This window comes from Rhopalosiphum padi, chromosome 2 (genome assembly GCF_020882245.1).
Source record: "Rhopalosiphum padi isolate XX-2018 chromosome 2, ASM2088224v1, whole genome shotgun sequence".
Classification (NCBI taxonomy): domain Eukaryota; kingdom Metazoa; phylum Arthropoda; class Insecta; order Hemiptera; family Aphididae; genus Rhopalosiphum; species Rhopalosiphum padi.
In genome coordinates, this window is record NC_083598.1 from 15,559,534 (window position 1) to 15,576,804 (window position 17,271).

Genomic DNA, 17,271 nt, shown 5'->3' on the forward strand with positions numbered 1-17,271 from the left:
GCACACCTACTTAAAGACAACATTTCAATAACTTTTATTTCAACTAATTTATACGAATTAAAAACATAATTCATTAACACAATAATTAATCCATGATATATTTTACACTATTAATTAATTAAAATTTTTAAAACTTATCGAAGAATAATAATTTATAAATACTTGATAATTTTTTGATTAAGATACATTAACATTTAATATTTACAGCAAAAACAATGATTCTTATTTTAAAAAAAACGAATTTTGTATCGCCAACAAAATACTCGTTATTAGATAGTCTTAATAAAAATTAATAATTAAATATTATTATAACTAAATTATTAAATTATTTGAATACACAGTCCATCATCCGCACACTTAATATTCTAGAAATTAAAATTTAAATAAATTCATTATTAAAGGAAAAAAGTTTGGCGAGCAAGCTTCGTAAATCATTTTATATACTATAATGTAATAATTTATTTTAAAAAATACTCCTTAAATATATTTTTTCTTTCCAAGTGTATTACATCAAAAATCTTAAATTTGATATTAATATTATTTATACATCTTTTGATCATTATATTATATATAATAAAGGTATTCTATTATATTTGGATTTGTTAAGTTAATAAGCATACTATCAATGTGTTAAATGATAGTTATGTATATCATATAGAGTTGTAATTAATAAAATACTAATATTAAACTCGAAGTAAAATGTTTTATTAGATTTATTAAATGACTATTTTCAATTTAAAAATAGTTGATTTAAATACGTAAACACTTATATTAGTATTTATTAATATAGTCTATAGCTATTCTATTGTAATGTTATGTGCACATCAATAATGACATACTGTGTATTAAATACGTATATTACAATAATAACAATCAAAAAGATGAGTAACCATATATTATTTCAGATAAGGTAAAATTATCTGCCGAAATGTATGAAAACATAATAATATAGCTATAATAATATTGACCTCATACCCAATTGATAAAAATTCTTAGTATACCCACCTAGTATTAATCATGTTATGGTTTTGCCCGACTAAAATCCAAACTTCGTAATATGGAATAGGGATATCCCTAATCAAATATGCTAATGTATAAAGTACAATGGAGGGGATACATCATAGGGTTATCCCGCCTATTTTTAAGTAATATAGTGATGTGACACCTGTTGCTGGCGCTGCTGAAGCATAAACATATTTTATAGTAATTCAGTGCGCGCGTTTTAGTCCAGCTATAGTGAAATACACGTCGGTCCCGTAGTTAGATTTCAAAGTATCATTATTCATTAACATACAAACAAAACAAACTCAATCATGCCTAGATCAAAAGGTAAGCTAAATACTATTTATAATCCTGATTTAATATTTTATTTATAATATTTTTATGAAGCATCAAAAATTTTTGAGTGAAAATACTGTTTGTCATAAACAATTTTAATGCATACAAGTGCTTGTATAAAAAAAAAATGTATATGAAATTCTACTATTTTAAATACAACCTATTTTTAAAATAGGTATAATAATATTATTACAAGTCGTATGAAATATTATTAGCTATAGTAAATATGATAATTAATTATTGATCATTATAACATCTTAAATAAAAAACACATTTTGATCTTTTAGTAAATAAATTACTGCTATTATACCACGTTTAGGTAGAACATATTTTGCATAAAAAAATCATATATTATAACATATTTTTATTTACAAGATCGAATAATTATTTAACATTATCCTCATATTATATCCTCATAAGTTCATTTTAATCATGAAGACTAGTTTAAATTAGTTTCGATCTTCATATTTTAAAAATAGTACTATCTCTTTATGGTTAATAATTTATATATTTTATTATTTAAAATAATTGAAAGAAAATTTTTATTTATAATTTAAAATAATTAATGTTTAGCTATTAAAGATAAAAGATATATGTAGATTAACTGTGATTTTATATTGTACTAAGCTTGTGTATGTTCACTATTTTGCATAACAGACTAAGTTAGAAAATTCATTTTTTTTTTTTAAATTTTTAATTTGTATACAAGTTTTGTTTTTAAATATGTTAATTCTTATATTATGTTTGAAATATTTGAATAAATTATTAATAACTTACACAAAAATAAAATCACTAATAGTTATAATATATTAAATTATTAACACAAAATCATTATTACTCTAAGTATGTTGTTAAACTTAATCTATTAATATTTGTAAATATTTGTTAGTAGTCTATTTCAATTTTATATTTAATTTCGTCCAGGATTATACATACTATGAAAACTCAAAAAAAAAAATTCTTGTTCTAATTTATTTTTATCTGAGATCTCGATCCATTAATAATTTTATAGTAACTAATTTATAACATTAAATATATATAATAGGTAATAGGCATATGGAAATACCCGTATTATTATTATTATATTGTTATTGTAAACATTTTGCCAGATGAGGTATAATATATTTTATTGTAGAAAATAGATAGGTATCTAGGATATACCTATAATTTATTACTACTATTATATGCGTTTAGGTTACCTACTTACTACTTATAATGAAAATATTGTTCCGTGGATAATTTAGTTTTTACAAAATATTAGGCACCTAAATATACTGTTACTAAAACACTTTTCTGCTTGTCCATTAGGACTATTCTTATGTTTCTTGGTGACTACAAATCAACGGAACTTTTATTGTTCACGTTAAACGAATATTTCAACCTTCAAAAAATATTGTAGAAACTAAAATTCATTTCGCTCGTTGAAAGCACACAATCAACGATTGTAAACAATTAAATACATCTGTTTTGTATTTTTTCGTCTCCCGAATAATTATTTATCATTAAAAAACAAAACAAACCAAATTGCACATACGAATAGTAGTATTATAAGTACTATTCTATGTATGCACGTTACCTAGTAAGTAATAAAAAAAAATAGGCACTTTTTTGACCTGATTTTACTTGTATAATATAGGTTATATAGTATTATAAATGTATATTATATTTATGTTTAGGTGTTTAACTGTTTATTAACTGCAATTACATTTTTTTTTTATTTTCACATTACCAAAGAATTAATTATACTTTTTGGAACAATGTATTGTATAAAGTAAATTAATTAGAGTATATACTAATTGTGCGAAAAACCAACGGATGTTTTGAGATACGATAATGTAACGGAATTTTACAATTCCGTTTAAAAGAAAAAAAATGAAAAATATTATAAATAAAAATGTATAAAATATGAATATTAAATTCCCTACATTAATTGAATGGCAGAGTCGATTTTATTAACATATTCTGTAGTAATAATAAAATTTTATTTTAAAAAAGTTTATACATAATAAATAGATTTTTAAGAGTATAGTTTCTTATTTATAGTAGGTAGGCAACTGATTAATATATTTTAGTATGTTCTTTTATTAGTTCTATGTTTAAATGAAATCAAATAGCGGCATTAATCTTTTTATTATTTTGTTTGTGCTCATAAATAATATTTAATGATTAATTCAAACGATAGCTATGATCATATAATAATTTATAAATAAGCTATTTTTGCTTAATACCATACATAGATATGTACCTACATATTTTATTTAAATTCAAGACTTCCAACCTGTCTATTATTCTATTATGTTAATACGGATTATAGAACTATTTCAATAGAAACTATCAATACAATTGATTTCTTATTATTCGTTTTCATTATTCAAAAAGTTTAAGTTTTCAAAACCGTCCTTAATGTTCTATCTATGTGACTACGCATCTACAATATATTCTGCTTATTATTGTCGCTTAGTGATTTGAGATTTCATGATTTCATTTAACACGTCATATACAGTATATACTATATATTTTATGTATATATATATATATATATATAAATATACTTTGTGCTAAATATAAACTTGCCAACAAAAACATTACGTTTAAAAGTTTTTAGTCTAAACATAGCTTTCGTATAAACCCTTTTTATTATCATGAATTTTTCTATTTTATTTATTAGCCAGATAAGTTATATAGTATATTATTCACTTGAATTTAAAACTTATTTTTTTTTTAAATACACAGAAAATGATATCAAAAAAAAAAAAAAAAATACTGGGTAATACAAACTCGCCATCTGGAATCATAAAAATATTATATGGTAGTATTTTTATTATTTTTTGACATATATATTTTTTGGCTAAATACAATTTTTTTTTTGTCGCTTGTCATTGTCAATTTCACATAAGACCACATCCTCTATTATTATTATTATTATTTAATCTGAATTTTCGTAAGGTTATCCCTAGTATCTAACCGGTGATTAATATAATTATGTTTACACAGTAACCTCGTTAATATATATTCATATATATATATTTTTTTTTAATCATAGTTTTAAAAGTATAATATTATTATACATGATTCAATGTTTTTCCGTGCAGTGAAAAAAATATCTAATTGTTTTTTTTATAGGTATATAAAATGATATTATTTATATCAAATGTGTAGATAATTCTTGATTATAAAACAAAATATTTAGATATAAATATAAATATTTAAAAATACTGTATTTACATTTAATTTTATAAAAACCACGAAAAACAAAAATAAGCAAAATAAATTAAACTTAATATTCAACTTAATTTATATCATATTTATACATATAATTTAATCCGTGCATAATTGGCGATTTAACTATTTAAATGCAATGATTCATCGTCTTTATCGTTCATCATTATTTCTGTTAAAATGCATGAGACAATCAACGCAAGTACCCACTCGGTCATTCAACAACCGAATCGTTCTTTTTGTATTTACCTAATTATCAATTTAAATATATTCACATAGTGTTTCCTTAAATTAGTTTACTAAAAATATTGAAATTCACAAAACAAAAACATTTTAGACACATTATAAATGTAATATTAAAATTAAAGTTGTTTTAGTACCTATACGTTTGTTGTATTATTGTGTATCAGAATAATCTTACATTTGTTTTTCACACCTGGTATACATTTATACGACGCAATATGTAGGTACATAAACGATTCAACGATACAAAATAATATGTTCATGGCAAGTGTGTAGAACAATAAGTTAAAATGCTTTGTTTTCATCGACCGCGAAGCCCATTTAATCGAAAACAAATAAAAATTTAATTTTTTTTCGATCAAAGCTATGTTCGAAGGTACCTCGCGTCTAATTTATGAAATTGTTCAATAAGTAATAACCATTTTATAATATATTAGGTCGTGGTGTATAATATGTTCATATACCTTTTATCTACATCAAACTTGAATTCGATATGCTTTTAGACATATAAAACATTTAACACCAGGAAATTTCCATCAAAATATACATTTTGTTGTTGTGTAATTATTAATTTTGGTAATAAATTCGGTTAGGGACCAAAAATACCAACAAAATGAAACAGAATATTCAATAATAATAAATCCATTAAAATGAGATTCAAAATATTATTGTTTGTATTGTAGATATTTAGATATTCTGTTCATAACTGTTTTTAAAATTATAGAAATGGTAGTTTTTTTTAATTTATATAAAATAAGTATAAGTAAATCACTAAACTTATATATTTCTATTATTTTATTGGTACTCATATAATACAGATGAATAATTTTTTTTTATAAGTAAATAATACTACCCTTTGTATCCTAAAACATTTAATGATTTGCATGTATTATACTCCATTTTTTACAAACAGTAATCATCAAAACAGATATTTATACATTTATTAATTGTGTTCATTCAAAATAATTTAGAAAATTATTGTGAAGTACTTACATAAAATTAGAGTGTTTGTGGATTCTATTGTGATTTAACAAATGTAGGTAATAAATAATTTATTTATGGTTGGTACTTTATTAAATGTGATATGTTCCAGGTACTACTCAATAGTTTTGAAATAAATTAAATAAATAACATGAAAACAAAGTATTTACTAAAATTGAAATGAAATTATATTTGTTGTTTTTTTAGGAATTTCATTAACTTTTGCCAATTTTTTTATACTTTAGAATGTGTTTTTTGTGATTCAGTTGTTAAAAAAAAAAAATGTTATTAAATTTCAAATGTAATATAATGTTATTTAATAGCTGTGACTTTTTTTTTAAATGTTTGTACTAAATAACCTCAGTACGTTTGATTTTTCTATATTATTCAACTTTGATTTTTGGAGGTATTTCAGTTGACTGTAAGTCTGTGAAGATATACCGTTTGAATATTTGATGTTAATTTTTCATTCATTTTAAATCTCAATTATTTATTTTTTATTCCTCGTGGAATATTTATTTTTCATCAGTAATACTGATAATACTATTTTATTTTATTTTTACATTAATACTCTAAACTTGATATTTTAAAGCAGTTTTATTTATGATTATATGGTAGAAGAAATGGCTAATTAGTGTAAGCCGTTTAAATTTGAATCTTTTCTTGTTTAATTTTTTCTTTGAATACCTACCCAAGTGTTTATATTTCTACGCATTTCTGAGTTAACTTGGACCTCTTTCAAAATATTTAATGAAGAAAGATACCAGAAAATCGTAATAGGTTCCTGTAAAATAAACGAAACATACTACGGATTCGAGCTGGTTAAAATTAATTTTTACTCGCAATAAATTAAATAATTCAATATGATATATATATATATTTAATTCTATGTATTGTAGTTTAAATTTGAAATGTTTTAAATAAAAAAATAAGGTCTTGAATTTATAGGGTAGCGGTTTTTTTCATGGACATAATAATATATACCGATTTATATAAATATTATAATGTATTTGTTTATATTATTAATTTTATTATTATAATATAATTTTCAATTGTAAATAATAATTAAATTTTAGTACATATTTAAGGATTGATAAAGTTGTTAAGATTGTGTTTGTTTGGTAAACTGAGGATTTGTCTCTAAAATTCGAGGGTAATCGGGTTTGGGCTTATATAAATGAGTAGGAACTTCGGCAATATGTGGATAGTATGGCGGTGATTATAATTGTGTTTCAGTTGAAATAAATTGTATTAGTTTGTTCGTTGTTAAATAAAAATTGAGTTAGACTATTGATTTGAGATTGCGAAAATATATGTTTGGTTTTAATTTATGTAAGATACTTCATCGCCCTGAAATTCTTCAGATCGATAGATAATGTCCTTTTATTATAATATTGAAATTATCATTTAGAATTCATAATTTAATTGGAGGTAATCAATGTATTATGGAGGATTAAACTCCTTAGTATTGTTTGTTATCTATCTTTTATTGAAATTGAGTGGTTACGTTTAATAAGGAATTTAAAGCTATAAAAATACATCTTTTATACAAATTAGATTATACCTTAATTGGAACTATAAATAATTTAACATTTGAATATCCATCGTTAGTCACTATAGTGGTGTGGTACTGTGGTTAATAGAGTTTTTTCATTGAAAATTATTGAAAAGTTAAACTTAATTGACAGATTCAATCATAACTGGCCGTGGTAATACTAATCATTATAACAATTATTAAATAATTTAGTTAAATATATAGAACTTCGATAAATGATTGTATGTTAAATATGTTTTTATGTATAACAATAATATTAAAAAGCTAAAATATTAGAACTTGTTGTTTATTTTTAAGCTTAACATATTTTATTCAATGTTCATGTAGATAATATTACAAATAAAATAATAATTATTAATTATGATTTATATAATTTTTCTTTTTAATTATATTCTGTCAATCATATGTACATTATCTGAAGTATTTACAATTGCTTATAAGTTATAACAATATAACATACATACATAAGTTTTGTAACTGGCTTAACCAAAAACTTAATAGGTTAGGTTAGGTTAAATAGTTAATTATTGATTCAGTATATTATGATTTGTGTACTTAAGTGAAAACTAATAGAATTAGGTAGGTACCTATTTGTTTTATTTGTATGTATCATGTTGGTAAAACTGACTAATTACATTTTCTGTTTTAATTATTGAATTTATATTCAATTTGTTTTTTTCACTGCGAGAAGTAACTTGTTATTATGTAAGGAACTTTTTATTTTAAACTCATTTTTCTTCAAGTAATTAGTTTTTAACGATTTACTTACAATTTTAAACTGATAAATTGTAATAGTTTTCTTTTGATTAATATACGTTATAATACTATATAATATTTACTATTTAATCGTAACGTTATATGATAAAAATAGTATTAATTACTAGGTACCTATTTATTTTCTAAAAACTGTATGTTTATTTTTCTGTTTTAGTTGTACATGGTATGATAGCAATGGACGACGTATCTGACAATAACAAAATATGGAGAATGCTGTTTGCCGAATTTTTGGGCACGGCTATTCTATTGTTTCTTGGCTGTGGCAGCATTATGTGGCTTGACGGATTAGGTTCATCGGCTATCATACAAATCTCTCTGACTTTTGGTTTCACAATAGCAACACTAGTACAGGTAAATATGATAAAGTGTAGTATGATAATTAAAATTAAAATCGATCATGAAAATAATATACATACAATATACATAGTAGTTCAATTATTACAGTTCAATGTTACATAAAAATTATATTGTGTAAACAGTGAACGTATCTAAACAGAGATATTTACACACGTGCAAATACAAGTGTAGAACTTTGGGGGTACAAAAAAATAGTTCTTAATAAATTGCACATAACCGAAGTATACAATCGAATACAATGCTATACGTTTTTATTGATGATAAACTTATTGTCTTTTCTTTGGCTTATATTGATATTATTCAAGATTATGAATAAATGTAAAATAAATTATTTAAATCGTTAGATTCTCATAGTTTCTATACGTCTGATAATCATTAAATAGTTAAAAAAAAAAAAAACTGTAATATTGTCGATTGATTTATATAACTGAATTTGTATTTATTAAGTATGCCTACAGTTAATTCGTATTTGACATTATTTTTCGTTATTTTTTCATTTGCTTATAAATGTTTGTTATTTATATCTACTTCACGATGAAATAAAAACGAGAATCTTATTACTTAGTAGGATAAAGAAATGCTATCAATCGCTATCGCCGATTCATATGTACGTATACAAGCCGTTCCCTAGTACAAAAGGCAACGGGAAATAATTGCACACTTATTCTTATATCCCTAATAAATTATTAGGTAATAATACAATGGTCAAATTTCTAGACAAATTAACTGTTGTAAAATTAACCTGCTAGTTTTATATTATACAAAATATAATACATTTATTCAGAAATTATATTTTTACGTTTAAATGAAATAAAATCAATTTATTTATTTTGTGTATACTAAATTCTTTATTAATTAACTATGGTATAAACATAACAAATTACATATATTAGTTGTATTTATAATATAAAATTAATGAGTTATAAACATTCAATTCAATATTATAAGGTACATTTATTATTATTTATTACCTTAAAATTGTATATATTAACCATATCTATGATGGTTACGGATATTAAGAATAAATACAATTAGATCTAGGTACTTCTTATAAAATGTAAAAATATTTGAAGGACACGACGACAACAAAACAAATCAAATAAAAAAATTAAATATTTTCTTTTTCTTTTTAATATGATATATTATACGCTATCATGTGCATGATATACTATTATTATATTATTTTATAAAGAAAATTTATAGGGAAATGTTCAAGAATATAATATATTACCAGTGTAATAATATTATATTGTGTTCGATCATAATATGTTTATCATTTTAAATCATGCTTCACCATTCCAATTGTTCCTACTATTGTAATACACGTGAAAGTATGAACATTTTTAGTTTTCAAAAACATAGAAATAGTGTGTATAAAAATATATGTATTTGATTTTATTCGTACAGTTTGTTAAAAATTGTATTATATTTTATTTGAATTTATTACAATTATGTGTTTACTACCTACTTATTATATAGTTTGTATATTATTTTTGTTTAATTCATGAGAAGTTGTTTTTTACTGAAAATTCTATTTTAGATATTCGGTCAGACCAGTGGATGTCATATCAACCCAGCAGTCACGGTTAGCTTTTTGGTGAGCGGCCAATGCTCATTTTTGAAATCAGCTCTGTACATAGTTGCACAGTGTTTGGGGGCTATAGCTGGTATATACCTTCTAGAAGTGAGTAAACTTTTCTGTTTTTATAATATTCATTAAATAAAATATGTATATAAATCATAATTTAAAGATACATCATACTAATATTTGTATGTATACCTACATAATATACAAGATACATTAGACATATTAAAATATTATGTTTATTAAATTTAAATTTGGCGAAAAAAATATTCCGTTTAATTATTAGTGAATGAGTGAGGTAGTTGTAAAAAAAAGTATAAATTATTTAAAAGGTGGTCAGAGTGTGCTATTGCCACAATTCAAGTGAAATTAGGAAGTTTTACATTTCTATGAATTTTTTTTATCGTTTTAATATACGTAATATAACGTGATGTATTTATATATATTCGATTTTTATGGATAAATTTAAAAATTAAGTATAATATAAACTTGGTCTTTTATTTAAAATGTCTTGTACAAAAAAAGTTTGTACTAGTTTAAGCAAAATAAAATACGTCAACCACAGGGTATCAAAATTTTAAATGCGGCCCTGAGTATAATATGATATAATTTTTTAAACTCCGTACGGTGTTTTTTTTTTGTTGTTTTTAAACAATTGTCTATTTTCCATCACAGACATTTGTATGCTTAAATTGTAACCTTCAATGTATATATACATTTTTAGTTTTTATAAAAACTATTGAATTTTAACCTTAAAAAAATTACATTAAAGAACACAGTGAACACATTTAGATCCATATAATGTGTTTATTCATAAATACAGACATATTTCTAGTTGTCTTGTCTATTTACTAAACTATGTCATCGTAAAATTAAAATTAGGTTTATAATATAACTCTATTCCCACAATGTTATTACGTTATAAGTAATTACATATTATACATATTATATTATACCTACTCATATGAATACATGATGTATAATTATATCAATGATTATTTTTTCTGTCTGTAAAAATAAAATGTCTTTATAACTTTTAGAAAAATAATGTACAGTAAAACCTCGATTATCCGAATTAATTGGGACCGCACCTATTGTTCAGATATGCAAAAGTTCGGATATTGGAAATTAAAAAAATTTTTTTTTTTTAAACACAGTTTAATATTTTATAATATGTACATACATATTAAATGTATATATTTATTATTATTAATATTTTATTACATTATTTGAAATACATTACATACATATAGGAACTTATAATGTTTGTTATATTTTTTGACAAAATTATCGATTTTTATTTGATGATGAACTGCAACGCGCTTTTTTGCAGCCAAATCGCGGATACGAGTCTTAATAATGTTCGGATAACAGAACGTTCGGATACGCTAATTGTAGTTCGGATAATAGAGGTTCTTCTATACCATATTTCAATACAAACCAGTGTCTGTAATGTCTTTGCATTATTGACAATTTATTGATATGATTATAAGAATCTATTAGATTATAATTATTATGTTGTTAATTTAATGAATGTACTTAAATTATATTTATATAACCACAAAAAATAACCACTGAAGACTGAACACATTACAATTCTTAATTAGTAATTACTGCATTAAATTTTAATGTGGTGTTTCATAAGCGATGTTATTGACTTTTGTTCATGCATGCAATATTATATAAATTACAATTTGCTCGTGATTTGAAAGGATTTAATTTTAGATTTGAATATATATTAATATAATGTAGGTAATACAGTTTTCAAACAGAAGCATTAAAACAAATACTTGTACAATCTAATTCATCATTCTGTAAAATTATATGAACGCTACTAAAATAATATGTCGTATTCACTCTTTTTTTAAAACTATAATACTTTATTTTAAGATTAAGGATTGGTTGATACAATATATTTCATTTTCATTTTCATTTGTTTTTTTTTTTTTTTTATTAGTTCGTTACTCCAGACGCAGTAACTAAAGGTTTAGGTAAAACAGCCGTAAACACTTTGCTTCAACCCGGACAAGGATTTGTTGTAGAAGCATTCATTACCCTTATTCTAGTCTTGGTTATTCACTCGGTTTGTGATGAAGCCAACCGAAGCAACATAGTTACGCCATCCATTTCTATAGGTCTGACCATTGCTGCCGCCCATTTAGCAGCGGTAAGTAATAAACATACTCTATATACTTTTAATTATCTAAATTAAGACCTTAAATACGTATCTCATGTATTTCATATATTCGTTTTAGTATGCCAAGTAGTTTTGACAAATTTTTTTCTTGGTTTTAATTTAATTTTCTCATTTTATTTAACCCTTGGTTATTGTATTTAACATAACAGTTAACAAATACGTATAATATGTATATTAACTGCAAAGAGATATTAAATAAGGTTGAAACTGTTGAGTAGATTTACTTAAACGATGGAGTGGTTTGTGGAGTCAGAGTTCTAATTAAACGATTAGACTTGTAATTCCGGCAGTTAAGTATTTTCTCTTTTTTTGGCTGAATGGTTTTTAATTTTATTTGTATAGTTACTACCTATTTTATTTACATTTGTTTGCTATTTAAATTTATAATTTTCTTAAACAATATAAATACAATTATTTATGTCAAGTAAATACTAAAAAACTAAAATTAATTATTAGTTTTGAAATATCAGTAGAGTGAAAACAAGGAAAGACTGCATTCTGGTATTTGTTTCAAATTCATTTTTTTAAATTAAAAATTTATTTCCAAGTAGAATATCCTTCAAATTTATGTACCTACGTGATACCTGCAGGACAAGTAGAGGTAGTTATATTTCACAAGTGGAGTTTTAATACCTAGGGTTATACGGAGACAGATTAAATGAAAAAAAAAAGAATATTACTAATGTAAGTCACTATGAATACACTATGCCTATAGCAGAATAACTTTAACAAAGAATATAACAAAAGACATTCGCTCTTTTAACCTCAAATTCACAAGGATATTCATATTGTAAGATAGGAATATATTGTGCCACTAGTTGACTTTGCTTTTGTTTTCGATCTTTTTTAATCAAACGCCTTCACAAAACAATTACTTAACCGCGGGGATCTTATGATTCACTTTTTGTTTAATTGTTAAACTTGTATTTATTTTCCGTATAAAGTTAGATTAGTTAAATAAATACACTTACATACATTTTCAATTTTTTTTTCTAAAATATATGATAACACACTTTCCATTATTTATCGAAAAACCTATTTTAATGTAAAACAGATGCACATTTAATACGTGGATAAATAATTGCTATTATAACTACATGACTAAAAACATCTTCAGCTAGCTATCCTCAGTTGGTAAAAAAAAACGCATATTTACATCTCATTATTATCATCTTAGTAATTTCCAATAAATGTTCATAAATGGTTACGATTATCATGTCTTGTAATTTCAAGTTTTTATTACGATTCCTTCGAGTACAAACTTATTGCAATAAATAAATTATAAAAAAATATCTGTTTCCAATAATTGTTATAATTTAATATAACTTAATTATAATTTAATTGATACATGTATTATGGATCACTGCAATATAATTACTGTTAATGCAGTATCGTTGGCATAAATTATTATGTGCGTGTGCGCATAATATTAAAGATGTCGTATCACATTATGGGTTTTTATTAAATACGTTATATTGGATTAATTCGAAACGGATCAGTGAAACCGTAAATGGCGCGTGTCAAAGCGATGGTCGTTTAAAAATAGATTTGCAATATCATATTGAATTAGTATAAAATTAACGTTATAAACGATATTAATCCCGCACTTTCAAAATCATATACCCTCGGGATACACACGAGAGACGAGTTTTACGACGGTATAAAACAATAAACGTACACGCGCCGATTTACCGGATTGTGTGTATTCCGTACCGATTACCGATACACACACGATAGGCCACCGTGACTTTTACAACGGTCATAATAAAGTCGCGGCTTAAGATCGCTTATACACACGATATAATAATTGAGCGGTCTTAAGTTTATGGACGCAGAGTTTTCAACATCTATAATATATAATATGACCGAATAAACAGTTCACGGGCGGTTTTTCACGAGACAGGACTATAAGGTTGTATGGCGTAGGATTGATTTGTACATGTATTCTATGCACGTGGTATTATAACTGTATATAGGTACGCTGTTAGGTTTTCTCACGATTCATTGAATGCTGAGTGCTGACGTCGGATGCCCCCCAGAAAAACGGTCACGGCATGATCTGTACTGACGCGTTACGCACGGTGACATCATAGAATAATAGCATAATGATAATATTATAATACACATTATCGTTAAACTGTGTTGTTTTGTTTATTTACTCTCTCGTAGTCTCGTCCGATTTGTTCTGCGGAGTGAAAAAATAAAGTGAAACAATAGGACAACGAGGTCGATAATAATATATTATGAATAGCGGCGGCTTCGTAGCGCATGCGGTGCCGCCGTGCAGAGAGAGGCTCCGAGGAAATGACGATTTTATGTAACGTACAAATCATCATGTGTGTGTGTGTGCGTGTGTGTGTGAGTGTGCTACTGTGAAGGACATGTCGGAACGCACAATAATAATATTATAATAATCGCATAGGATGAGCCAGACGACCTTTTTAATTTTTTATTTCACTGTTCCAGTGCGTACCTACGATTTCACAGTCGAAATCGTAAAAACTTTACCGTGATCCTCGTCAAATATAAACTGTGAATGTTTTCATCAATTATGTCATCACACAACAAAGCGCGGCAGTTTAATTCTAAAACATTCTAATTTTTATAGATGTACCTATATAATATTATAATCTTACACGGTATTATACTGTCGAAAGCTCGACAATAATAACGACGTGCCATAACTATTTAATAATACTACGTATCTTCGGCGAATGTGTAAACACGCGAGTAATACCGTCCTCGCACTACAACTGTACCTAATAATAATAATAAAAATAGTAATGGGAAATATACGTGGCTGTTACCGTTTTAGCGCAACGTTTTCCTAGTGCGGTTGGTTGTAACACCTATGTGTACGCGTATATAATAATAATAATAATATAGATGCGCGTGGTGTGGTGCCAATTAGACATACGCATAAGGAACGTACCGTGCCTACTGTGACAAATCGTTGCCTATACATATTTATATAATGCGAGTATAGGTACAGACATGCAGTATTGTAATTGTGGCAGGTGACGATGAAAGGGTGACAGATTGAGTGAAAATTAACATTGTTACAGTAATAAGACCAATATTATTAGTACAATCGCGGTGTGTATTATGTTCTGCAAATGCGGTTTGACACGGTTTTTTCTAACTCAAACATTCCTGATGAAAATATGTTTGATGAAGAGTATTCGTTTGGCTATATAATAATAATGTTTGCTATTATATTATTATTATAATGATGTTGACAGTCAGCAAACAGTAATTATAGTCAAATCTATTTAAACATATTATGATATACCCGGCCACGTATAAATTGATGGAAATAAATATTTATTATTTTTTAAAAAACCCTAAGGACAAAGGGTCAATGATAAAGATAGTTTTGGACAAAACCCGTTTAAAATGACTAAAAAAGTGAGTAATTTCCCTGTAAAAAATATCTATTTAAAACGAAAAACGGTTAATTACTGTTTTTTTTATACATGGTTGGAACGTTAGAAGGAAATTTGTTAATTTAGTTGGGTATATTTTGGACATAAACAATTAAACGTAAAGTCGGTAAAAGTTGATAATTTCAAAAAAGTAGCCATAAAGATACCCTCGGAAACCCATGTCTCTTTCATAAATTTAAAACTACAATAATTGTAAACAACATATTTTGAGAAACCAGGTACATACTAATATTGTATGAATTAATTAAATCAATTATAATTTTAGAACTATTTTAACTTTATAATGTGGTTATATATTTCATTAATCTTTCTTGATATCATGGGTGATAATATTTTAGGGTTCATACTACCTTTATAATCATGTAAATATTCTTCATATTATCATATTCATATCTCATTTACTTATGAGTTATGAGTTATGACACAGGTTGTAATTTTTCCATTTTGATAATATAATAAGAAAAAAATCCATCAAAGTTGCTCTGCTTCACAGTAGACTTTGAGTGTATCTTTTCATTGAGTTTAATTATCATTCAATGAAGAGGTACACTTAACACCTACTATAATATTATAACAGAGTGACTATATTCCCGAGGTTTTTTTTTTTAAGTCAGGCACTAGTAGCTGAATAGTATGGGCCATGGGATACTAATCATTATACATATTTTGAATATAATGATAAATGTTCTCATTCGATATATGATTCTGAGCTAAGTTTGGTTTAATATATTATAAAATTTAGATATACAGTATTTATTAAAATATGTTTTAAATGTATATTTTTCCAAATTTCGAAAGAGTATTTTGTATACATCAAATAAAAATATAATGTACATGGGTACATTTTCTTAACGTTATTAGTAAAACTTTTCACGAGAAAAAAATACGTCCTTGTAATATTATAATAGTATACCTACCTATTATACTTATTATAGTAAATTAAATTAATTATTTTTCTCTGAATTTAAAATACTCATAGTAATATTATGAATAATTTAGGTGCATTTGCTTGCTAAGAAGGAAATCAATGTTCCTATTTTATTTATTTAACTTCTATTAATTTTGATACCAAGTTAAGTGATTACATTTTTAAGATAATTGTGTGTACGAAACACTTAAGTGTCAATCGATTTTAAAGTGGCTCATAAAGTTTAAATCGTGATTTGTGTAGCCTAAACAGCAAATAATCAATTCATTTTTATTATAGGTCTAATAAAAGCAAATAAAATTTATGGTTTTACTATGACGTTATCATATTATTCATTTTTATTATTATAAAAAGCAGGCTTTTTAGATTCTGAGCGGAGCGATTAATGTATTGAGTCTACAATTGTGTGTTTTTTTTTATTGTTATTAATATTAAGTTAGTCATTACTATTTGAATAGTTAAAATTTTTCAATTTTCAACTTTTATTATGGCTACTGATAGCAAATTTTATCTAGTTGATACTTTGAGAGGATAATTTTGTAAGAAGATTTTTTTTATTATTATTCGAAAATAAATAGCTATAATATACATTATAAATATTCACCAAATATTTATATTAGCATTTAATTTACATGAAATAATTTA

General features: G+C 24.8%; 2 protein-coding genes across 10 annotated transcripts in view; both read left to right on the top strand.

The window, feature by feature from the left end:
* Nucleotides 1–17,271, top strand: part of LOC132923052 (aquaporin AQPAe.a) — a 478,481-nt gene that overhangs the window by 453,642 nt on the left and 7,568 nt on the right. For 3 of the 9 annotated variants that reach the window (XR_009661088.1, XR_009661087.1, XR_009661089.1), the window contains exons 2-5: nt 1,283–1,329; nt 8,268–8,464; nt 10,011–10,154; nt 12,013–12,222. Coding sequence is in view for 2 of the 9 variants with exons in the window: in XM_060986856.1 (XP_060842839.1) it covers nt 8,268–8,464; nt 10,011–10,154; nt 12,013–12,222 (551 nt within the window). In the remaining 7 variants the exon portion in view is untranslated. Of the gene's footprint in view, nt 1–1,164; nt 1,330–7,343; nt 7,491–7,954; nt 8,042–8,267; nt 8,465–10,010; nt 10,155–12,012; nt 12,223–17,271 lie in introns of those variants that run through there. The other 6 variants (XR_009661085.1, XM_060986856.1, XM_060986855.1 and 3 more) reach the window with 4 other exon arrangements.
* Nucleotides 10,579–17,271, top strand: part of LOC132923049 (uncharacterized) — a 225,397-nt gene continuing 218,704 nt past the window's right edge. Inside the window, exon 1 of the mRNA XM_060986847.1 lies at nt 10,579–10,589. The gene's annotated coding sequence lies outside the window, so the exon portion shown is untranslated. The remainder of the gene's footprint in view (nt 10,590–17,271) is intronic.